The sequence below is a fragment of the Rhineura floridana genome, chromosome 3, assembly GCF_030035675.1.
Source record: "Rhineura floridana isolate rRhiFlo1 chromosome 3, rRhiFlo1.hap2, whole genome shotgun sequence".
NCBI classification, from domain to species: domain Eukaryota; kingdom Metazoa; phylum Chordata; class Lepidosauria; order Squamata; family Rhineuridae; genus Rhineura; species Rhineura floridana.
Window position 1 is genome coordinate 156,784,683 of NC_084482.1, and position 24,969 is coordinate 156,809,651.

The 24,969-nt window shown below is 41.3% G+C and overlaps 2 protein-coding genes across 12 annotated transcripts in view; one reads left to right on the forward strand and one right to left on the reverse strand.

Annotated features, from left to right (window-relative positions):
- SLC6A6 (solute carrier family 6 member 6) overlaps positions 1-9,343 on the forward strand; it is a 108,600-nt gene extending 99,257 nt beyond the window's left edge. For 5 of the 6 annotated variants that reach the window (XM_061618428.1, XM_061618427.1, XM_061618430.1 and 2 more), the window contains 2 exons: positions 184-354; positions 3,879-9,343. In XM_061618428.1, coding sequence (XP_061474412.1) covers positions 184-354; positions 3,879-4,019 — 312 coding nt within the window. In that variant the 3' untranslated portion in view covers positions 4,020-9,343. The remainder of the gene's footprint in view (positions 1-183; positions 355-3,878) is intronic. The other variant, XM_061618432.1, reaches the window with a different exon arrangement.
- An 8,505-nt stretch (positions 9,344-17,848) lies between these two features.
- GRIP2 (glutamate receptor interacting protein 2) overlaps positions 17,849-24,969 on the reverse strand; it is a 323,541-nt gene continuing 316,420 nt past the window's right edge. For all 6 annotated transcript variants that reach the window (XM_061618438.1, XM_061618434.1, XM_061618433.1 and 3 more), the window contains 2 exons: positions 22,759-22,905; positions 17,849-20,102 (listed from right to left, as the gene is read on the reverse strand). In XM_061618438.1, coding sequence (XP_061474422.1) covers positions 19,914-20,102; positions 22,759-22,905 — 336 coding nt within the window. In that variant the 3' untranslated portion in view covers positions 17,849-19,913. The remainder of the gene's footprint in view (positions 20,103-22,758; positions 22,906-24,969) is intronic.

Here is a 24,969-nt window from a genome sequence, read left to right on the forward strand (position 1 = left end):
CCTACACCAGAATCTCGATTCTTGGCAAAATGATCTATTGTTGAGCTCAGTTTTTGTTTTGTAGACTGTATACTGATACAGTAAATCCATGCAGCAAATACTGTCAGTTGCACGAAAGAGCCCAATTCTTCCAACACATTTTGAACCTGTCTCTTTTCTGTTTTGTTTGTTTTCCTGTTATAGGGGTGCTTTGTCTTTTCTCTGGCTAAGTATACACCTCTGACCTACAACAAGATGTACATATACCCTGAGTGGGCAATTGGCTTGGGCTGGATTCTTGCCCTCTCCTCTATGATCTGCATCCCGCTGGTTATGGTCATCCGTATTATGCAGTCAGATGGCTCTCTCATTGAGGTAAGTCAAAAGCTTATCATGAAACTTGAAAATGCTTAAGAATAAACACATAGTGGTCTGCATAGGCTGTTTTCTCCACAGCTACCTTCCTAGCCTTAACTTCACTGTTTTGCTGCAGGAACAGGAATACTTCCAGTGCACATACAGAATTTCTACATCTGTAAAAGGTTTTCCTGGACATTCATTTCAATGAAAGGGGCAATTTCACAGGCATTGTGTATATTTCAAGGCTTAAAACAGTGTAGATGAGTTCCTCTATTGAACAGAACGCACTTTAGTGCCTATTTAGTCATATTTACATTCTGGAAAAGATTACAGGTGCTCAATAAATTCAGCATCTGGACAGTTGAAAAGTTGCCAGAGCACAGTGGAATTAGAGGTCCATGTAATAGTAAATGGACACCAGCTGTTTAGCAAATACTACAAACTGCATCACCACAAAGCCCTCTCTATCTAAGGTCATTTCTCTAAGCCAGTAATATTCAACCTTTCCTGATCTGGGACCACGTGTAGCCCAAACATCATTTGAGGACTCACTTCCTAAATTTTTTACCATATATTTGTGTGGTTGTGGTGATGATGATGTTAGGTCAGGCTGCTCCAGAGGGTTGGGGGAGGACAAGGGGAGAGCCCTGTTGAACAAGCAGAGATCCTTCCACTGATGGGATGCTTACTTAGCACTACATTGGATACAACCCATAATCATATCATAATAAAGACTTTATAGTCAAACATCAATACAATTCATTTGTTTTGTTATCTAACATCCATCAGTTTTTTCATATAGGGCTTCTATTTGCATGTATTTCTAAAGGGGTAAGCAGCAAATTTATAAATACAGCACATGTTTCTCTTGCACTATGGGTCTCTTTGCCAGAGTGTAAGAGCAGTCCTCTGCCTAGTTGCTTTGATCATCACAGTTTGACAGGAGCAATAGTAGACTAAAGATATGGAAGATCCACAGGTCCACATGTTGACCTTGTGGCCTTCTCCCTCCCTCCCTTCGTCCCTCATGCTGCACTGTTGGAGAATTTTTTCTCCATTGGGATCTTTTGCTGGGGGTCCTTAAACAAAATTTGAGAACACAGGCTTGAAGCAAAAAGGTAGGGCTTTATTCTTTACAAGCATATGCAGGGTCATATGCAGGGTCAGCCCCTCAGAAACATCCAGGAGAGACTGCACTGAGGCACTGTGTGCAAGCTCTTTTATAGAGTACAGTTACAGCATGCAACAATGATTTCACCAATCTCATGAGTTCTTGCCCACATAACATCACAGTTCCTCCTCTCTACAATCGTTCGAAACCAGTCAGAAAGCATTAGGCAATCCTGCTCCTGATTCCAAAATTCTGTCCATCTTGTTAATATCTCCATTGTCCTGCTGTCCACCTTGACTAATGAATTTTCAGGCCAGTACCATTGTGAAGGTGCCTTCAAGCATACTCAGTACATTCCATATGCCATTGTTCCTGATCAGTCAGGCTGACCCAGGTACCCGGAGATTTTTGGACGAGTTTCCTTGAGTTACGTTTGCCTCAACTCAGGGTGTTTGGGAATGTATGAGCACCCCCAGTTCTATTCCTTTGCCATAGGGCTTCTTATGTCTTTATATTTTCTCAGAAATCCAGTTTCCTTACTTATAAAATACATAGCTCAAGAGAGGGGATTATATTTTAAAACACTTGAGCTCATTTTGAAGCCACACAGACAAAGGAAAGGACTGGTTAACTCTGGCTAACTAGTATCTTTCAGCCTCAGAATTATAGAGGAGGCTGGTACACCCAGATTACCTTTTTCTTAATAAAAACACACTTATAAAGTTGTAACTATAGCACACTGGGTTGTTTTAAAATCATTACTATTTCACTCACTATTTCTCTTCATTAAACCCTTTATGCTGTAAGGCTTTTCCTCTCTAGATGGGGTTCTTGTTTTACACAAGAAATTATTTTCTTAGAACAGAATAGTGTAATTATTAATCATACCTTCACAGGTAAAATACTCGCTTGAATTAAAAACAATAGAGTAATCAATCTTATGTCAGTCACGCATTAGCTGAATCTGGCAAAACCCCAAGAGTTCAAACTTAGTTCTTTTTGCCTGCTTTTTCTCACAGGCCTGCACACAGCTTCTAATACCTGGTTTTCTGGGGGTCCCATAGGATGATCTTTAGGCCAGTGGGCTGTTTGCTTAGTGGCCAGTGGGCTGTTTGCTTAGTTCTTTATGATTCTAAAACATCCTTCTTCTAATATCTATGATTATATGTGTGTGGATATATAAAATTCCCCATTAGCACAAGAGTTCAATAACCCTGCTGCATTGTGTGCTATGTGGAAGGATCTGACTGCAGCAACTGCAGTGCTGATTTAGAGAGCCACCTAGTGGAAATTGTTACTAATCAACACCTCTGCTCCAAGAGAAACTCACTGCATATTACTACGCACATTACCTTTCCTTGGAACCATTCTGCTTTTCCTTCTTGTTCTTTACATTATAACACTTTCCCCCAGTAACAAAATCAGCTTTCTGATCCCATCCTATTGGCAGTCTCATGAGCAGGGGCCTGTAGGTTTACACTAGATCCACCTAGTGGTCTGGCCACTCATGTGTAAGGTGCTTGATAACAATCACGGACAAATACTTTTCCATGGTTTGAAGTTGTGAATTTGAACTGCTGAATCAGACCAGAGGCCTCCGTAGTCCAACATCGTCTTTCCTAAAGTGGCCAGTCAGATGCCTGCGGGAAGCCCACAAGCAGCCCCCTCCCATGTTTATTACCTAGTGACTGGTGTTCATCAGAAGCATGAGGTAGTGTATAGCCATTGGTAGCCTTGCCTTCCATCTGTCTAAACCCCCTTTAAAACAGTAGCAAACATTACATCTTGGAGTAGCCAATTCCCTAACTTAAAAATGTGCTTTATGAAAAAGTACTCCATTTTGTGTTTCCCAGTTCTCCTACCGCTCAGTTTCATTGGATTACCTTGAGTTCAAGTATTACGTATGAGAGAGAGAGAGAGGCCTCTCTGTCTACTTTCTCCACATCTCTGACATGTCCCCTGTTACTCACCTTTTTAAAAATTAAAAAGCCCCAAATGGTATAACCTTCCTTTCTAGAGGAGCTGCTCTAGCCCCCTGATAATTTAGGCTGCCCTTTTCTTAACCTTTTCCAGCTCAACAGTATCCTTTTTGAGACGCACCTACCAGAACCGTAGATAGTATTCCAAATGTGATACCCCATAGTTGATATTACAACACTGTCACTTTCATTTTCTATCCCTTTCCTAATGATTCCTAGCACGATATTCAACTTTTTCCTCAGCTACCATCTCCTGAGTCAAGCTTTCATTGAGCCATACACCATGATCTCAATGTCTTTTTTTGGGTCAGTCAGTGACACCCCCCCCCAAAAAAAAACCATGTATAGGTGACATTTAAGATGTGTGTTTTTACCGCAATGTGCAATACAAGCACAACCATAATCTGTCTGGAAGGCTCTTCTAACCCTGTGCTTCCTTTTGTCTCTAGAGGGTGAAGGCAGTGGCTGCCCCTCGTGAGGTGACTCGCTGGGAGAAAGAAACAGAGAGTGCTGTCCCATTCTGCCCTCCTGGAATGGCCAACGGTGAACTGATCAAGCCAACTCATATCATCGTGGAGACAATGATGTGAGCTCTCTCTGTGAGAGGAAGACGCCTGCTTTAAAACTGCCGTTTACTAACCATAGAATCTCTCATAGGACCAGGTTTACAGAGCTTTATATTTGCACTAGGATTTATTTTTATTTCTCACAGAGAAAGTTATTTTTGTGTGTTCAGTTTTTATTTTTTAATATTTTGTAAAGTAAATCACAGTGGATGCCTCTTGCTCTATTTAGAGGCAGAGCTTTCATATCAAATTAGGCACACTGCAGGAGTTTACTTCCCCCACACACACACACACACAATGTATCTAATGCCTATTCATGATACCAGTTTACCACTTGAGTTGATTTTCTTGCCAGCAATATATACATGGGCTGCAATCCTATGCACATTTTCTTGGGAATACGCTCCATTGAACATAGCGGGACTTACTTCTGAGTAAACATATATAGGATTATGCCAATACATACATATGTAAATATATGCATATACACGTCTCAGATTTCTTTAGGTGCTGGTGTGGTTGGGAACGGTAAAACCCAAAACTTAAAAAAGTAAATATCTCACAGGAGAAATAAGCATTAAAAAAGCAAATGTTATTTTAAGAAACTGGTTTTCAAAGGTGTAACACTATCTTCCTCTGGTTCAAGTGGGGAGAATTAGAACAGGAAGGGTACATGCTTATATGCTTGTTGTGGTCCATGTAAAAATATATAGATATAGATATATATTTGTGTGTTTATAATTGGAAATGTTGCAATATGGTGTGGGAATTGGGAGCAGTTTGGAACTAAGGGAACAATCCACCCAACAGCCAACTCTGAGTAGCTTTCACGTGAAAAAAATCTGTAAGCTATAAGAGGGTGGTAGAACCATTCTTGTTTGGGAGACATTTTGCCAGACAGTACCCTCTCAGGGCCACTTTCTACAGCCCATGAGTCTTCTCCCAAGCTAGTTCTATGTCTAATAACCTAACACAGGAAGAGTTTATATATAGGCTTCTGAGATAGATGTGTGTACGTTTGAGTAGCTCTACTGCCGCTGGCATAGCAGAGCTTCTCTGAGAAGCTGCCACGTGTCCAAATCCTTCTTGCATTACATGTAAATTAACTTAACAGGCAACACAAGTGACTGAATAATGTAATGTGGGAAGTGGCCCCCACTTTTTTTTACAGGCTGTACTCAAGAAATGAACTGGCTTTGACTTGAATTTTCTTAGAATGTTTGGTTGGTGTCAAAGAGCACATATAAATGCTGCATTTACAAGAATGCTGCAAAAGTGCTGTGCAATTCTAAAACATTTTTAAAACCCCAAATTTGCCAAAATTTATCGTTATTAGGACACAAAAAGGAGTGTTGGGCCTGTATCATTCAAAGCAGTTCAGTTGCATATCGCTTGGTCCAAAACCCGAAAATGGCCACTAGGACCACTGCTGAGGAAGCTACTGCAGGAGGATTATTCAGGAGTGCAGATGATCTTGATCCTAACAGGCATATAAGCAGAATCATCATTTGTATCCTACTGGGATAAGCACAAGAAGATGAAGTGAGCTACAAAGGTGTTTTAGTTCAGATGAGGCATGGAACAACTGAACAGGATTTTCATCTATAAACCAAATGTTTAGAACTTTTCCACTTACCTCCAGAAATAAGGATTTGCTTCTGGAAAACCCGCCTCAAATTTGACCAAACCCTGGTTTTTATCATCCTCCAAGTTTCATGTTGGATAAAGGCTCTAGATCCTCCTATATGGGCATTGGATCTTGGGGGACACCCCCCTTTTAAGTGGGTATTGGCACTAAATACAATATGGGCAGGATTGTAAGCCAGAAATACCTGTGTATCTATTGCCAGTTTCATCTGTCAGTGACAGATACTGTAGTTTAAACTGGAACCTAGCCAGTATTTTAAAACATTCCTAAGTACTTTAAAAAAAACTAAGAAAATGTCTGTGTCCCATTCTCTCATTGGCCACTGCATATTGGTAATGCACGTGTTTGCTAAGTCATGTCAGTTTTTATATGAAATGGAAACAACAAATTTAAATAAAAAGGACCAAAGCACAGTTACTTCAAGTTTCTTGTATAGCTGACATTTTTTTGTAGATAGAGTCTGAGATTTATTTAATGTGACAGAACTGAACTTTGAGTACACACAAGTGGCCAAGGTCAGGGCATTCATATTCCAGTTACCATCCTGCTATAAGAACCTTAAGTCAAACACTTCCAGAATATACAGTGACAAAATAGTATCATCATAAAATCTGGTCCTGTGCACATGGTATCTTCCTGAATAATGACTAATTAAAAAGTTACAGGAAAATGAAGGAGGCCAAGGGAAAGGTGATGTTTCCCTTAAATTCTGCTAGGTCTGGAGGGCACGTGTAATCAAAATCCTATTGCTATCCAAAGTGGGACCCCCATTTGAACACAGGTCAGACTTGCAATGTTTCTTTCATGCTATTGGGGGCAATGAGGAGTTGGATCAGAAACAAATCTTAACTGTTTAGACCCTTGACTCCTAGTGCATGTTGCACTAAAGATAGTCCAGTATACAGTTCCTTGCAAAAGTACTCGGACCCCTGACCAATGCTCTCATATTACTGAATTACAAATGGTCCATTGCAATTTCGTTCTGTATGATACTTTAAAATACTGAAACTCAATCAATTATTGTAGGGTGACATTGGTTTTATGTTGAGAAATGTTTGTAAGAAACAAAAAACTGAAACATGTTGCTTGCATAAGTATGCAAACCCCACACATTAATATTTGGTAGAGCCACCTTTCACTGCAATAACAGCTTTAAGTCTTTTGGGATAGGTATGTACCAGCTTTGCACACAGTGTTGGAAGGATTTTGGCCCATCCTTTTTGGCAGATTCACTCCAGGTCATTCAGGTTGGTTGGACGTCACTTGTGGACTGCACTTTTCAAAGAGCACCACAGATTCTCCATGGGATTAAGATGAGGACTTTGACTGGACCACTGTAGAACTTTCACCTTTTTGTTCTTGAGCCACTCCAATGTTGCTTTGGCATTGTGCTTGGGATCATTGTCCTTCTGAAAAGTGAATTTCCTCCCAAGCTGTAGCTGAAGCTGTGGCTTCTCTCACAAGACTCCTTATTGTTCCACTTGAGTTTTGAGAGACAGCCTTTTCTTGGCAGTGCCTGGGTGGTGTGATGCAGCTTCCACTTCCTGATGATTGATCCAACTGAGCTCACTGGGATATCCAAACACTTAGATATTATTTTGTACCCTTTTCCTAATCTATGCATTTGTATTATATTATTTCTCACTTCCGTAGAATGCTATTTGGTCTTCATTTTTCTTCAGATCCACAGCCTGACCAATGATCCTTCAACAGTGGGGTTTTTATCCTGACAATGTGACACCAACTTTAATGGTGGAGGCGAATGGTAAGGTAACTGTGTCCTTGATAGGGTAATTTCTTTCATCTGTGTAAACTGGGAGCTTCCACGGCACAGGGATTGAATATTTATGCAAGCAACATTTTCAGTTTTTTATGTTTCTTCCAAACATTTCCCAACATAAAACCAATGTCACCTTGCAATAATTGATTTTGAGTTTCAGTGTTTCAAAATAAAATATCATACAGAACAAAGTTACAATGTACCATTTGTAATTCAGTCATGTGAGAGCATTGGTTAGGGGTCTGATTACTTTTGCAAGGCACTGTATTTTGATAAATAAACAACCTCAGGATTTCAAAAGTAGCTGATGAACCAGGCGCAGTTATAATCAACCGGGGGATATTTTCAGGACATATTGTGGGAGGATGAATTTCCAGAACAAAACCAGAGAATCAGTTTTGTGCCTTTTGAGTTCCAGCTAAGGAAGAAGAGTACTCAGCTCTTGTGAGGGTAAGCTGTGCCATTAGAATCAGTTACTTCCATGTTGAAGGTGAAAAGAGTTTTTAGACATGTACACAGTGACCTTAAAAGGTACACTGGTTAGTTAGTGTAACATAAAAGTAAAGCCTGGATCAAATTGTCATTTAACACACCAAAACTCAGTCCATTATCCCTAGGTTTTCTGTTCCAAGTTACACATTTTCACATTAAAAAAATTCTGAATAATAGAATGTGGTAAATCTGAATGTCAGCAGTAGATTCTGCCAAATTCAAGGGACTGGGGTGGGAGTGGGGTAGGGGAAGGTTGTAAACAACTGTTTGTATTTTCTACTTATTTATGATTGCAAAAATACTGATTTTTTTCATAATTTACTTTGTAGAAATTTGTGCCTATTTTGTCTGTCATTTGTAACTAAGAAGTTAAATATTCAGTATTGTAACTGTCTGTTGGTGAACTGATTTGGATTCAGGGAGACTGGGAAGGGAGGGTGGAATAACATAAATGTTTATTCAAATAAGTAATTGCATTTCCAAAAAAGAAAAAAGTGGGGGGTACAGGGGGAGAATGAGAGCATACCTTGAATGCTTAGTGGTCTGGGGAAAGTGGCATGTTCTCTAAACAGTGTTCTTGATTTGGATGAATTCCAGAAATGTACACATGCTGATGCCCAGTTAGAATCAGATGGACATGCAGACATCTGCAGCCAGCAGTTGCAGATCTGGTTCTGACCAAAGCAGTATCCAGAGTTATCTGGAAACCTTTGTTTAAGAGAAGGACACATCGTCAAATCTTTCAACATTAATTCATCATCAGCCATGATCTCATTGAGGAGGTATCAGTTAATAATGATATAACCAACAGTACATATTTACAAAATATTTATACACATTGTAAAAGAGAAAAAAATTGGCTTATGCTGATTATTTACATCTTGCTCCAAATCTTTGTATGTGAATGTGATCATATTGAGCCCACAAGCCAGAATAAGCATCAGAATCAGAGCACAGATGTTGTGAACAACTGAAAACCTGGTTTTGTTATTTGAGCATCAACAGCTGGACAGTTGTTGAGGCAGGCCTAGAGAGGTGGATAGAAGAGGACAGATAGGCTGACAGAAGGAAACCTGCAGCTAATTGGTGCAGTGGGAGTGAGTGTGTGCTCTTATGGAAACACAAAACACTGGTTTGCTTTAAGCTTTAAAGAGTGATAATTTCATTTTTAACTTAGTGTGGCCCTAACCTTTGTTGGGTACCATCATGTGTAGTGGGACATTCTTCTGAGTAATATGCATAGGCCTGCACAACAGTCTTCATTTTCAAATGCTACTGGAAATTCAAAGAGGCAAGAAGCGTTTCAGGGCTGTATCCAGCTGTGCCCATCTACTGATTGACAAAAGGCTGTTTTCTCCAGTGGAGGCTTCCATGAGTGGAAATAGAGGGAGATGATGTTTGAAAATTCGTTCTTCCTCCTGCATCCACCCCACCCCCTGCACTATCAAAGGGCTCCCCAAATCTCTGGATTAGATTGGGGGACTGATAGTGGGCATGGAGAGTTTGGAAATTACTCAGATGCAGCCTCTACAGTTTTACATTGGTTTGCTTAAATCTAGAGTACAGTAGGGCCCCGCTTTACGACTTTGCTAATGCAGCGGTCTCAATTAGACTAAAGCCCCACACATACGGCGCTTGTTCTGCTTTTACGGTGGTTTTCAGATGTCGTGCGCCATTCTATTAAACGAGTTCCACTTTTCAGCAGTTTTTACTTTTCAGCAGGGGTCCGGAACATAACCTGCCGTATGAGTGGGGCCCTACTGTACACGTCCTGATTGTGCTAATCGCTTGCAGGATGAATGTAACTTTAGACCTGCAGACACTGGTTTTATAGTTCCTTCTATAAAAGAACTGTATTCCACCTGTCTCTTAACTGACTCTCTAAAAGCAACTGCTGACAGTCTAGTCTGCAATTCAGTTAAGCCAAAGTATTTTGATTTAAGCCAAATTCTGCCTCAATAACTTCAGTGGTACTAAATCCATACAAGTCGTATAGCAAGTAGTGGATCAGGATGTACTTGTTAGTACTGTATGGAAGGGTAGAGGGAACCATAAATTATAAGACATGCATTCCTTTGTCAAGAAATAAAACATGATAGCTCATTTCAAATGCTAGCCTTAGTAATTCCACTAAGAAAACAGTACTAGTATAGCTATAGATCTGAAAATTAACATGATGAAGTTCAATTTAATTTTTTGGAAGAGGAAAACAGCAACTTCATGGAATAAAATGTGGCAAAAGAAAAAATAAACCCATTATCTCTCCCCTTTTCTTAAAAAAAAATAATGTTTATATTTCCAAATCCCAGGATACACTTAACTGCTATCTGCCTTAGAGGTTTGGCTCAAAAATACCCCCAGATACACAGACAATCAGCCTGCTCTTAAACATGCTTATTTGCAAGTCAGACACACCAAGCTTGATAAAACTAATTTTATTGTAAGTATTCGTAGGATTGCAGCTGCAATCTTGTTGAGCTAGGGATGGAGATTTGGACCAGGGGAGTTTTCTAGCTCAGGTATGTTTGCTGAGTCGTATTCATTCAGAAAGCAAGATGGTCTAAGCAGGAGGCTGACCCCTTAGAGCGGACAGGCAACTTAGTTAAAGAGCTCTCTCTGGAGGTACAGTGTTGGAAGTGATGAGCTTCCAAATACTAACTAACAATCAGCTGCAGGAGGGCAATGTAGAAGCTGACACTTCAGCAGCACTGAGTGAGTGTGTGAGATCTATTTTGAAGGAGGAGAAGGTTAGATGGCAGGGAACCAAATGACAAGCTGAGGTTGTTCATTGATTGTCTCATCCCACCTACCCCCAAGCAGTCAGTGCAGTGCTCTGATATATTCACTGTTGTAATAGAACATTGTGTTGTTGCTGTATTGTGCCATTGCGGTTTTGAAAGGAATGCATCTTCAGGGGCTTTACGGTTATTTAAAAACGAGACAGACAGCCTCTTTAGTCTACTGAAAATGTTGGTGAGCGTTTTTGAATTATTTGAATACACACTTGTGACTATCATTTATAATGAGTAGTCACATGTATTTTAGAGGACACCAAATAGTGCTCCTTTTAAAAATAATTTTTAAAATAATTTTTTAAGAAGACATTTTAAACCCATTGTTGTTTGTCATTTGTATTGTTCCAGAAAGGAATATTTGTATAGGAATAAGAATTTGGAGTGTACTTTACCCCAGAAAATTAGATTTTATTTTGTGTATACCGTAAATGTTTGTATTTTGCAGTTTTATCTGTTTTGCTTTTTAGATAAAGAAAATGTATATTGATATTTTAAAGTCATTTTTGCTTTTTTAGATGAGTTTGTAATCATCACAAACAGAAAAATAAAAAAACCCTTTCCTTTATAAATGGACAAGCCTTTGTTATTTTTAACTTTCAGCGAGTTACCATGCCATTTACGCAACATTACAATTCTGTAAGCAAACCTTGGGTGCTCCTTCCATTAAGTGCTGATCTATTGAACTTCATAAAAGATAAGCCAGTATACAAAATTGCTGTTATCACCTTTGATCTCTGAACCCCCTCTGGTGGTGGTGGGGGCGTTCAAGGACAGGGTTTCTGTGCCTTTTTTAATTTGGCCACACTTGGAAACATTCAACTGGAGAGTATTTTCTAACACTGCATCAGCATGCCAGGAAACTTCAAACTATCTGAATGTTTCCTTGAAACACAAGTGTTAATGGCAGAGGTGCCTGGACAGGGTGCTACTAGAGAAAATGGACTCAGTGCTATAATCCCTACCCTCGTCTGCTGTATTTCAGACCATGTACTCAGGCTTCAGGAGCAACTAGTCCTCTGTTTCTGTGTACTGAATGTTGGACAACTACCTCACCCTTATTTATGTAAAAAAATAGCACTTCTAATTTAAAAAGGGTGTGTGTCAGTTCTGGGAACTTAATCCAGCTGCCAAGCAATCTTCTCCCCCCCTGCCCCACCCAAGACCCTGCTGATTTTGGTGGTGGTAGGAAAAAGAAAATTAGACACAGTGGTGGGGTGGATGAAAAAGTTCCAGCTTATTTCTGGGAGGCTGCTTTATGATTTCTTACGTGAAGTCACCCTGTGCTCAGGACATTGTGTCAAGCAATGGTTATTTCTTGCTTCCCAGTGCATTTTCTCATCACGTTCCTTAATGCAAACAGTCCAATTTGGGGGGAGAATTGAGTTTATTGCACAACAGCGCCAAATCAACTTTAACTGTGCAACCTGAATTTGCTAGTATGTGATTGAATCCCACCCCAAAATAGTGACAGTCTGGAAGTGTCCCTCCTCAACTGGTCACCTATCTGGAAAAATAAGAGTGATACTGCCTTAATCTTTGTCATATTTAATTACTAGGGACTGCTGCCCCTCCTCGCTTCATTCAGTCGCCCAACCCGCCACCTAACCCATTTGCCCAAACCACCACCCCTCCCCTTAGAGCGTGCCAAAGCTCTTTTATGATCTTCCTCAAATTCCCCTTCCCCTACCCCAATGCCGGAGGTGCAAAAGAATGCCAACCTCACCTACTCCCCCTCCCCTTAGATTAGCCAAGCCTCTTTCCTCCCCCTCTACAGGTCACCATGCCTCCTTCCACCCGCCACCAGTCACCAAGCCTCCTTCCCCATTTTAGACCTTCTCTCGTGAGGAGGATGGATACAGAGGAGGGAGGTGGCTAGCCCAAGGCCACTTGCACAGGAATACCCATGACAGGCAAGGGCAGTTCCTAAGCAAATTTCTTGCTCTCCTGCTGCCCACTGCTTCCTTCTTGCTGTCCACTGCTGAGGCTGAAACAGTGTCATTGGTGAGATGGGTGGCGGGGGTAGCAGAACAGGACAGCTGCTGAAGAGCTGCGCCAGTATGTTGTGACTGTTCTGCTGCTGCTTCTTGGGCCAGCCATTCACCACCACTACCATTACTCTCCGGCATTGCCATGATGGCTAGACAGTAATTAGAAGGCTGATGTCATGCTGTAGTTCACAGCACCATCTGTTGGTAGATGGTGCTCTGAACTACAGCGTGACAGCCTTAGAAAAAATACATGTAAGACGTGAATCTGCCAAATATCACGGGTGAAGAGGTGCTGTCATATATTGCAGTGATGATGTAGAAACTGGAAGAATGAAGCGCTTCCTACCGAAAGAGAGCATACAAGTCAGGCACTTTTAGGGCCAGTCGGATGTGGGAAGGGAGTGGTCCTGCATCTTACCCAGGGACATCTCTGGTCACTGGTAATGTCACTGTTTCCCTGTTATTCGATGGGACAAACAGTTTAAGACATTCAAAGCAGAAATTGTTGAAATGTGTCGTTTCTCACTGTTCAGCAAATCAAATCCCCAAGAAACTTTCTGAACCTGAGTGGGGAGAATTTAAAGAGCTTTTTGCAGGTGCAGGGAGCACCATCTGAAAACATAAATGTAAAAAAGAACACACAACCCTCTAGATATCAGAATGAGACACCTGCACAGTCAGTGGCTAATATAGCCATTGGTCTTTTTAAAATAAAACCCCCTTACAGCGACAAGTTGGGATTTTGTGTTACTGTATGGCAAATTGTCTGTTAAGGCCATGAAATGCATCTAACACTTTTTTTCTGACCTGGAAAGTCCTTAAATGACCTTATCTATACATTTTCCAGCAAAATGTCTCCATAAGTATTTTGTCACACAATCTGCTTTTACCACAGAGCAGGCATGTCAGTCCTGTACTTTTAGGAGCAGTGCTTGCAAAAGCTCGCAATTTACCTCCCCCTGAATGCTGAAAACATATTTGCCACACATTAACTGTTGACAAACATTTGCGCAATTCTCCTGGAGTCCCCTAGTCTGCTTTTACAGAGAGTAGGAATCAGCTGCCAAGTGCCAAACCTCTAAAGGTCTTTGTGCGGTTAAAAATTCCAACCTAGAAAGAGGGCCAAAGATCACTGATAAGAGTTGTTTGCTAGAAACAGAACTCTTCCCTGTTGAACATTAACCAGAAAGGGAGTGGGGTCAGGGGAAAGAGAAGAGTGAGAATGTGTGCTCAAATATACATATGCAAAGGCATTTTTCTTTTTATTGGCTACCGTATAAATAGTCTTATATGTCTAAACATTGACGGAATGTCTCAGTTTTATTAACTCCTATGAGAAATGATTTCCATGACACTATGGTAATAGCATTATTAGGGCCCAAACAAGTGTCACAATGTTCTGAGCAAACTTTTTAGTTAATCAAGCTGGACGTTAAACAAACTACGAAGAATGTAGAAAAAGCTCAGCTACCCCAAAATCTGCAGTGCGGGAGGATTTCCACAGTTGCAACTGGGTCAGCCTGGCTAGATAGATGCAAGACAGATTTCAGAATGCACTCAGCGCTATTGGAACAAAGAAGCAATAATGGCTGTTCCTCCACTTTTGCAAATATAAAATCTAGTACAGGGGTTACCAATGTTTTTGGACCAGTGGGCACATTTTAAATTTTGAGAAAACTGTGGGTACTGGTCACAATATGGCTGCCATGAAGCATGGCATGGCATAGCAAAACAAAACATTACAGTACAGTCATTGCTGGTTAGCTATTGTTGGTGCCCTAGCCCCAGACAACCTCAGGCTTATATGGGACGTCAGCTATGCCCGCTGGGTCCCAATTGTGGAGATCACACCATATTGATGTCTCTCTCACACACAGAACAATGCTGTTGCTATCTAATAACAGGGAGCATTTACCAGCACCAGAAAATACAAAGTGGCCAGCTTGGAAAAGTTACTTTTTTGAACTACAACTCCCATCAGCCCCAGCCAGCATGGTCACTGGATTGGGCTGATGGGAGTTGTAGTTCAAAAAAAGTAACTTTTCCAAGCTCTACCATACACATATACATTCACCACAGACACACATGTATCTCTCACTCACCCGCCCTCGCTCACTCTCTGCCCAAATGCATCTCTGCCTCTTACAGACCACACCTCCCTCCCTCCCTCCCTCCCTCTCTCTCTTTCTCATGCATCCCTCTCTCCTTCTCAGATATCTCAAAACATTTTTTGGGGTTGGGTGGGAGTAAAACACTGGCAGAACGGAGCAAACTAATTTCTCATAAAAATTGAGAAGAATTGTGTCTATGGTTAGCCTTGTATCTCAATTTCTAAAAATGTTAGAAACCTTGATTTGTGTGCGCGCGCACACACACACACACACACACACACACACACACACACACACACACACACACACACACACACACACACACACACACACACACACACACACACACAGGTGCACCAAAGAAAGCTTTTGCTCTATTGTTTACTCCGTTCTATTTGTAAATCTAATCCCAGAAATCTGCCTTATTTATACCTGTCCTTCTAGCTCAATGTGGTCTTCACTAGTAGATAGGAATCTATTGAATCCCTACCTGGGGCTTCTTCATCCTCTACCACTGATCCCAGGCCATTGTGAACCAGAGAATAGAAGTAAAGAAAAACACAGTAGTCCTTACATTAGCAAAGCTAATTAATTTTAATTTTAATTGTTGTAAACTGCCCAGAGAGCTTCGGCTATGGAGCGGTATACAAATGCAATAAATAAATAAATAAAATAATTTTAGGCGCAACACTAGGTACAGACTGAATCAATAGAAGTCAAATTGTTAGCATTACCCAATGGATGGACAGCATGCTACCATTAAGCCCCAGCTTCCAGTGGTAGAAAATACTTTTCCTCCAGTTTGCATATCCCTCTCGTATAGAGCTTAATGAAACAAAATGAAACAAATGAAACAAAAATCCAGTTTGCTATAATAACTGTTATTGGGATCAACCAGGATCCTAATAAAGTTGTGAACAGCTTTTGAGGATCCCAGAACTCTTCATCGGGCTGGATGTTAAAACAATGGGGTGGGGAGGGGGAGCAGAAGTTGGGTATGTCAATAATACTTTGAACTATTGGTGTTAGAACTAGTTGGCCCAGTTGGTGCAACCATATAGCTTTACAGCCACATAGTATAGCTGTTCATGACATGGCTGTTGGAAAATTTCAAGTCAAGGTCCCACCAACCAGAATAGTCCTTCACCAGAATTCGGCATCACCCCCCACAGACAGTGCCAGACAAGAGCCCTGTTCAGATATTCTAGAAGTAGGCTTAAATAACTCATTTTGGGGTCATGCCCCCATTAACACATTTCCCACTCAACATGGCTGGAGATGGAGCCAGCAGGCAAAGGGATGTCAGTGATGGGGTTGAGTCACGCAGCCTGTAACCTCTACACAAATTCTTTAACCGCAGTTCTAACAACACCCAAATAGGACTTACCAGGATGGCATTCTCAGGGAGAGGAAAAATTGGGGAAATGTTATCCTGTCTATTGTTTTTCCATCAGCCATTGCAATATTTGATAACTTGTTTGTGCAAGTGTTACATGGAGAGAGTCCCTGTGGCAATTGGGTGCTCCTAGAGGGAAGGAAATGCCCGTGGCCTTGGACTGAACCAGACTATTGGTCCAGCTAAATGAGGATTGTTAACACTGACTGGCAGCAGTTTTCTAGGGCTTCAGACAAGAGTCTTTTCCTGCCTTACCTGGAGATGCTAGGTTCTGAACCTGGGACTTTCTGCATGCAAAGCATGAGCTCTTACCACTGAGCTATTGCTCGATACAGTTGACTCCTGGCATATGGAAAATAGTCTGCTTCAACTTTCCTAAGCACTTCCAGACATCAGCTGAAAGTCCCTCTCTGACCATGTCTAGTCTACAGTGCATATGCAGATGTGTGTATGTGTGAGAATCTATTCACTAGAATGCAGATACTGTGAGCTTAAGCACTAGAATGCATGAAACACTGCATGCTCTGGGGTGTCCTACAAATGTAATGTTACAACTTGAATCATGAGCAGTCTGGCCTGTCATTGCTCTTCCCATTTCTAACCAGCCTTGTCTTTCCGAATTATCCACTCAACTGAGCCCTCAACTCCTTGAATCAAATCAGGATAATTAATTACTAATTAATTTTATAAGGCAGGGATGGGAACCTATGGCCCTTCAGATGTTGTTGAATTCCAAATTCCATCAGTCCCCGCCTGCATGGTCAACTCTAAGAATTTATGGGAGTTGTAGTACAGCATCATCTGGAGGGCCGCAGGCTCCCTGTCCTAAGGTGTTGCTGTGTCATTTACTTCCACTATGCACTCCCAAATTACAAAAGCTGCTTCCCTTCTCCAGGAACAAAGCCAATTGTCCACAGCACTGCTCTAAGCCAATTGTTGATGCTTCATAAATCATGACTCACATAAGAAGCAGCATTCTCCCTATCTAAACAGTCCATCAGGTATCATGGTAGTGCAGGCATCATTCAGTCAGACTTTCAGACATGTTGGGCAAGGTGGCTTTGTGGAGTCCTGAGCCACAGTCAACAGAGAGTCATGTTAGCTAGTTGGGAGTGAAAGGCATATTGTCCAGGGCATAATCAGACCAAAGTTAGATACTTCTAACCGGACTGCAATGTCAGAATTAAGTGTATGCTTAAGGCTGCAATCCTAAAAACACGCCCGTGGAAGTAAGTCTCATCTGACTTAGTAAGACTTGCTTCCAAGTAAGCGTGAAAAGGATTGTCTTGTTAAGTCTCCAGTTCAAATCAATATCTTTTTAAAAAAGGCTTCATTTGGCTAGATTAAAACTCAGTTTCAATTTTTCTCTTGTGATGATTCTGAGGCTGGATCCAGAGACCACTCTCTCAACTCAAGCAAGCAGGACTTTGGTCTCAGCCAGCAGAGATCCAAGTAGTAGCAGGAGTAGATCCTATACAGATGCATCATCAGTTAGACTCCAACTATTTGAAGAAAACAAGAAATCTGTTTGGTTTGGTTTTATTTAATTTAAAAAAAATCAAAGTAATTGCAATACCATTTAAATACATAGATTTACAAATAGGTCCAAAACAGGACTAAAATATTCTTTGACTATTGTGCTTTCATAGATACATAAGAAAATCAGCATATAAAAATACTTTACAAGGAATACACTCTAATATATGGATAAAAATACACATTTAAGTAATGCATTTCATTTTCATATCATTCAAAATGCATAGGAAGGGATACAAGGACCATTTTTTAAAGCCTTATTAAAAGTCTTCATTAAAAACCTATTGGAAGCCTTGTTGAGCTTCCACCATTTTGGGAATATTGCATATAAAACTCTTTTTTCTGCTCAATACTCTGCAGTTTCTTTTATGGCACATTATCTAGGTTATGGCAGCCATGGTATGGAATATTGCATACTTTGAGAAGAGAGAATGGCTACAGCTAGAGATAGCCCAATGGGACTCCATGCACATCTTAAGGAAAGCGTGGAAACTTTGATGTGGCCCAGAAAGTGAATAAGCAAAAATAAAAACAAAAGGTAGATGCAATCACAGCTTGATCTGGGCACAGATCTGAAAACCAGAACTGGCCTAGAATTGATCTAATGGAAAAGGTTTTCAACCAGTACCAAAACATGGTATCTTAATCTTCATCAGAACAGTACAAAAGGAAAACAAGAGAAGAGCCAGTTTCATAGCATCAGGGTCTTACTCAAGTTCCCCAGTAGGAGTCAATCAAAAATCACTACAATAAAGTGCTATTCCAGAAATCCTGGCACAGGCAATTAGACTGGCTGGAAAGAGACTTGAAAATTCCAGCTTTTTTTTTTTTTTGCCATGTGAAAAGAAGAGATCACAGCCTTGGTTGCAAGTCCACCTCATTTGCTGCAGCAGGCAGATCATTCAACGAATGTGAATATCACATCCATTATCACAATGATAGGATTCATTTGGGGAGGGAGGCAGAAGGTCACAAAGGCGTCACACAAGTCATGGCTGCAAAGGTAATTACAGAAAACTTAGGGCTGCTGCTATGACTGGTTACAACAGGGGTGTGAACCCTCATCACCAGTTGTTCTTTTAAAAAATGTACACACTTGTACTTTCACTAGGACAACCCACAGTGGGTGCACCGGGAGACACAATACCAATCTCATGAGGATGTCTCATCCTAAACAGTGACAAGGAGATACAAGGGTTTCCCTACCCCCCCGCACACACACACAAAATGAGGGGCAGGTCAAAGAGAGTAATGTGAATGAGTTATATTCAGCTTCCCACTCACCAGGACAGACTAGGGATTCAATGAAGAGAGAGAGAGCTTTCTGGTGCCCTGTGAGTACACAAAAGTGCCTGGTGGTCCAGAACAGCTAGTCTTGCATCATCAGTGCTTTCTAAAAAAGGAAAACACCATAGCACATAAAGAAAAACACATTTTGTCTTGAAGTCAAATAGCGGTGGAAGGTTTTAGACCTGTGTCCCAAGGAATGAGTGCCTCAGGTGTGGCAAGGGAAAAAGATTTAAGTGTCTGAGCTCCATCTTCTCCTGTGACAATGGGCTCAGCTTTATTAAACTCATAAGCTTCTGCTCATGGGTTTGAAGGGGATTCAGAGTGCCACAGTGATCTGTGAAAGAGTGATGGTGAATTGGGGAAAGGATTCAAGGCAGTGAGTGAAGAAAAAGCTATGGGGGTAGTGCAGGGGTGCCTTTCACAGAAACAAGGGGTTAATTTTAAGTTTTACTGTTCATGATTTAACAAAAGCAAACAACCAGAAAATAGCACCATGTATCCAAGCCCTTCCAAATGGGGGCAAATGTGCCCTGTCACTCCATCCACTGGAGAAGCTTATACCATGAGCAAAAGTGGTTCTCTCGCCGGTGAGTTAGTTATACTGGACCCTGTGTCCTGCTATCAACAGCAACCCGTTGCACTAGTTGTGTTAACCACAGTCCACCAGCTACATCTGTGTCAGCTTAGGCCTTCAAGGCCAAGGTTGATAGGCTTCGAGATATGACTAAAAGTAAACCCATTTCTTCATGGCAAGTTGCATTACACAGAGTAATCACAATACCAGTGCAAAATAAAATTGAAAAAGCACTATAGAGACCCATCAAGCCCTTTGCCCCCACCCACAGGACCTCAAGGACAATTGACACCAAACCCACCCACCATTCAGAGTGTCTGTGTGTTTGCCTTAACCTCCATACCAGCAGATTGCTGGCCTGGCAAATCCTCAAGTTGGGATTTGGCAGTGAAGGCCAGGGGATTTCGGCTGATTACCAGGTCCAGTTTGTCTCCTGCTTCGGATATCAAAGGAACAGCCAGGCAGCAATCAAAGTCCCGTGTTCGAATGCGGTTTACCTGAAGGGATGGGAGAAGATTCAGAGTGGGTTATGGGGAAACATACACACGTGCACACACACTCCAGGAAAACTAGACAATTTTTATTTCATTTTATTATTGTTTTTAAAGTAATATTGGGAGACCAGAGTTTGAATCCCCACACAGCCACGAAGCTCACTGGGTGACCTCAGAGGGAGGCAATGGTAAACCCCCTCTGAATACCGCTTACCATGAAAACCCTATTTGTAGGGTCACCATAAGTCGGGATCGACTTGAAGGCAGTCCATCATCAAAGTTTATTAATTTCAGTGGGTCTACTCTGAGCAGGACTTAGTTGAATACAACCCATTTTTCTTTTTCTCATGCCTGATAAAACTGTGGGCAAATGTTTTACTCTAAATCAATAAAAGTTTCATTAGGGCTATCAGGGACAGATAAAATTGCTTTGGGAACCAAATCAAGCCCAGGATTGCTATTGGGCCATGTCTGCTTCGGGGAAATGTAAAGACAGTATAATGCAGAGAATAAAACCATCCCAACTGGCAGGTGGGATTTAAACTGAGTTCACAGTAAGTACTGATGTGGATATTTTTATTTGAGGCACATACTCAGAAGCAACAAAATTGGGAGACAATGGGGGCCTACTTTATAGTCCTGGTTTTGTAGCCTGTAAGATAAACAAGTGGTGTTCTTCCCCACCCAGCTTTCTCAGCCCAGAGCTGCATGTGGTGTGTGAGCGCATGGGAAAGTGCATGGTGTGTACATGTGTGTCAGAGAGAATGCAAGCGCTGTGTGCATGTGTGTGATCTGCATGTGTTCGGTTCTATGGGTTGTATGTGTTGTGAGTGTGTGTATGCATATGTGCATGAAAAAAGAGAATGCAACCCTCAGAGAGCTGCCCAAGCTTGAATGCGGCCCTCAGGCCATAAAAGGTTAGTCTGTTTGAGGGTTAGTTCCATATAGAACCATAGAATAGTAGAGTTGGAAGGCATTATAAGGCCATTGAGTCCAACCCCCTGCTCAATGCACTAATCCAGGTTAAAGCATATCCAACAAGTGGCTGTCCAGGTGTCTCTTGAATGCCTCCAGTATTGGAGAGAGCCCACCACCTCCCCAGGTCATTGGTTCCATATAGTTATTTCATCTACCTAGATGAAGACTTTATAGGGTCAAACAAATCCATTTTTATTTTTCCTGACGTTTAGGAAGCCCCTTACAATTCACTTCCAGTTCAATGCTTTCCTTAAGATAGGAACATAGGAAGTGCCTTATACAGAATCAACCATGGGCCCATTTAGCTCAGCCCTGTCTGCACCGACTGGGAGCTGTTCTCCAGTGTTTCCCAGCCCTACCTGGAGATGCTGCTGAGATGCATGTTTGGCAGATGCCCCCTATGGAGCTACAGTCTTTCCGTGACAAGACCACCTTCTCAATGGTGTCCCATGCAGAGATACATTGAAGGCTTTGCATCTTGGTTCTACTTTGGATTTAGTGTGCATTCATGGCGAACACTTTGGTGCTTGCACAGGCTGTGACATTGCCAGAATTCAGCAGAAACATGGCTGACAGCCTAATTAATTTTTTTCCCTCTCCCCTCCCCTTTTTGCTGGTCTTTCATTTGAGACTCACAAAGAACAACTGCTTAGTGGGGCCAGCTGGTTACAGACCAGAAAAAGCCCAAATGAGCCTCACTATATTGTTGCCAGATTTTTCTTTTGCTGACCTTACGTGTGTTAGAGTTAATTGTGGCACAGCCAATAAAGACCTTTAAATGCAGAAAGGAACAAAAACAAGATTTCCAACAAGAATTTCAAGATTTATAAAGCAAAGAACATAACTACTGCAGAGGAGCAGGCAGATTGTGCCAATGGCCTTCAGCATTTTAGGACTGAACAGCTGCCTCAGGAGAGGCTGACAAAATAGACATGTTCAATGCAATTTAACATAAGGCACAGTTTGGACCATGAGTTGACACTTCTTTTCCTACCCTGACCAGAAAAACCAGCAAGGTGAACCAACTGAAACTCTCAGTGCCTTTTACCTGTGGAGTAGCTATGATGGTTAGAGGCAGCAGGCACCTGAAAGGAAATCTTGGGGATACAAATAGCTGGCTCTATAGAGCTGGAGTACAGCTTAAGGGAATAGTTGCCAAAGCAATGCCCGTGGGCGTCAGTGTGTCCACCAGTACCTCCTATGATGCCTGTGAAAGGTCCAAGCAAATATCCCCTTAAAAATCCACAAAGTATGAGAGACTGTTTGCTCTTGCCAACACACCCAAAGTAGCTCTAAGTAAGCGTCCCATCAGCACAAGGATTTTTAATTGCACACCACTAACTCTGCTATATGGCTCCACTAACCCTCCAGAGCAGATTGGAAGGGGGTGCGGAGCGCATGCGGGATGAGGGGGGAAGTCCCATTGCACAAGTGGAAATCTTTCGCTAACAGGACAAGTCAGTTGAATACCGCCCAACAACCATAATTTAAAAGCGATAGCACCACTATCTGCTTTCCATCAATGAAACTGTGGAGCAGCAGGACAGAAAGCTAAAGGGAGTGTACTACTTTAGAAAGAATATGCCAACATTCACTAACAAAAGTAAGTGATGACAGATCTTCTTAACAAAAAGTATCAGTTTTACTTTCTTAACTTTTTATCATTCCTCATATTTATTACCTGAAGGATTCTGTCATAGGGCTTGAGTCCACCCTGGTCAGCAGGCCCATCTGGACGGATCATATTAATATAGACGCCCTTTTCCAGCAAGCCATCTGAGACGCTGAATCCAAAATCTTCAGTCTCTGGATCCTTATAGATAGTTATCTATAGGAAAGTACAAGTCTAGTTAGGTATAAACAGCAAAAACAGAGGGGAAAGTATGAGAAGTAACCCTCCTACCCACCTCCGGCACAAGAATAATGAGCTTTTGCCAAGAGTCTCATTGTGAAGTTTTTTTCTGCTATTTTGGCTTAAAATGTCAGGCTAGGTCCTGGCTGACCTGGATCTGAAACCCTGTTTAATCATGGCTTTAAGGCTACTTCATAGGAGGCTGGTGGATCCTAAACCTGGTGGGGGACCTATGAGGTCTGCATCCTCCTTCCTTGCGAAGAAACAGTGGGCACTTAAGCAGTACAGTTCTACAAATACTTAGCACCTAAATAAGTCTTACCTTGGTTCAGAAAGAGTCGCTGCAGTCACAGCTGCAGTCATTGCTGCTTCTCCACCCACACCCCATCCCCCAGATAACCTCATGTTTATCATGGGAAGTCAGTTATGTCTTGCGAGTCCTTATTGTTGGGAGTAAAGCACCAACACATGCTGCAAGTGACCTGAACTAGTGGGGGGCAATAGACAGAAAGGCAATCTATTCTTCCCTCTGCTAATTCCTCCTCCAAAGTGTTTTTTTTTTGCAGGCTTTGCTCCTCCTCTTCCTCCTCTCTGTTTTAATTTAATTAGTAATGGCTCCCTGAGTGCAGGCCACATGGCTGCTCAGCATGTATGGCTTGACATCTCTGTAGTAATAAAAATTAAATTTCTTTATTCTTTCAACTACCAGTCTTAACAGACCAGTTATTTCTGCACTTCCTAAAACACACACACAGAGAGAGAGAGAGAGAGAGAGAGAAACCCTCTAATGCTGATTGTGAAAATACAGCTGTTAAAAGACACAAGAACCCTGTTTTCCTCAACGCCAATCCTAAACCATATAGGAGAGATGCTCTCTTCCTTTCATGTTTGTGGTTCTTCTTTATTCAGTAAGTTTTCTTCAGGTATCAGTTGTGTGTTTGTGTTTGATTTTGGATCCCTGCCTCCAAGAGGTTTCTGGTCCTGTCAACACATTTGTTTGAGGAGGAAAACTGTTTATGTTTGTAATTAATACAGTATAGCCCTATTATCCTAAATGTTTGGGGAAACCTCCTCTCTCCAACAAAGGTTTGGAAGTTTGGGGATAGGAAGAGGTTTCTAGTTCCCAAAGTTAAGAGATTGGCTAAATATAATCAGAACAGGGTTAGACTTTGCAAGTGTAACATTTGAGATAACCATAAACATACTAGACATGCTCTCCAGTCTTCCATAAGTCAATTTGGAGATACATGGGGACATGAACAAGTTCAATCTTGGAGGTTGACCACAACTATAATTAAACTTCCAAGTTCATCCAGCAGGGCCATTTTATGCCAGTTTTGAAAGCTTTTCAATTCAACTACCTGGATTCAGCTCTTTAATTATGATTACTCATTAATTTAACAAGCTAGTCTCCATGATTAGCTTTTCTTCATCAAAGGTGAATAATCTCTGAGCATTTCCCTGTTTAATCTAATTAATTTCACTGTCTTCCTCCCCATTGCCCAGTGCAGGTGTTAAGATCAACAAATGGATCCTGGTTAGTTTTGCCATAGACTGATGACAACTTGTGGTAACGTGGAGGTGTCCTCTTTCAGTGATGGCAGCAGTGCTGTGAAATGACCCCCCTGGTGAAATACAAGAGGCCTCATCAGTATTGGCATTCTGCCAGATCTTGAAGGCAGACCTGTTTAGGCAAGCATCCCCCTGACCTCCTGATCTGAGACTGTCTTAATTGTTGTTTTAACTGTAAGGTTGTTTTAATGGGTTTGTTTATTATACATTTTAATTATGGATGTTTTAATATTTTGATTAAACTGTTTTATTATATATTTTAATTAAACTGTTTTATTATATATTTTAATTATGGGTAGCTGTATTTTTATACTTGGTTTTATACTTGTTATTCTGCTCTTTCCTTTTATCTATTTGCAAACCTTGGTATTTCTTCTTGAAATGAAAGGCTGCATATACATTCTTTTAATTATCATCATCATCATTAACAGGGATGTGCATACACAAGATTTGCTTTGGATCCCAATT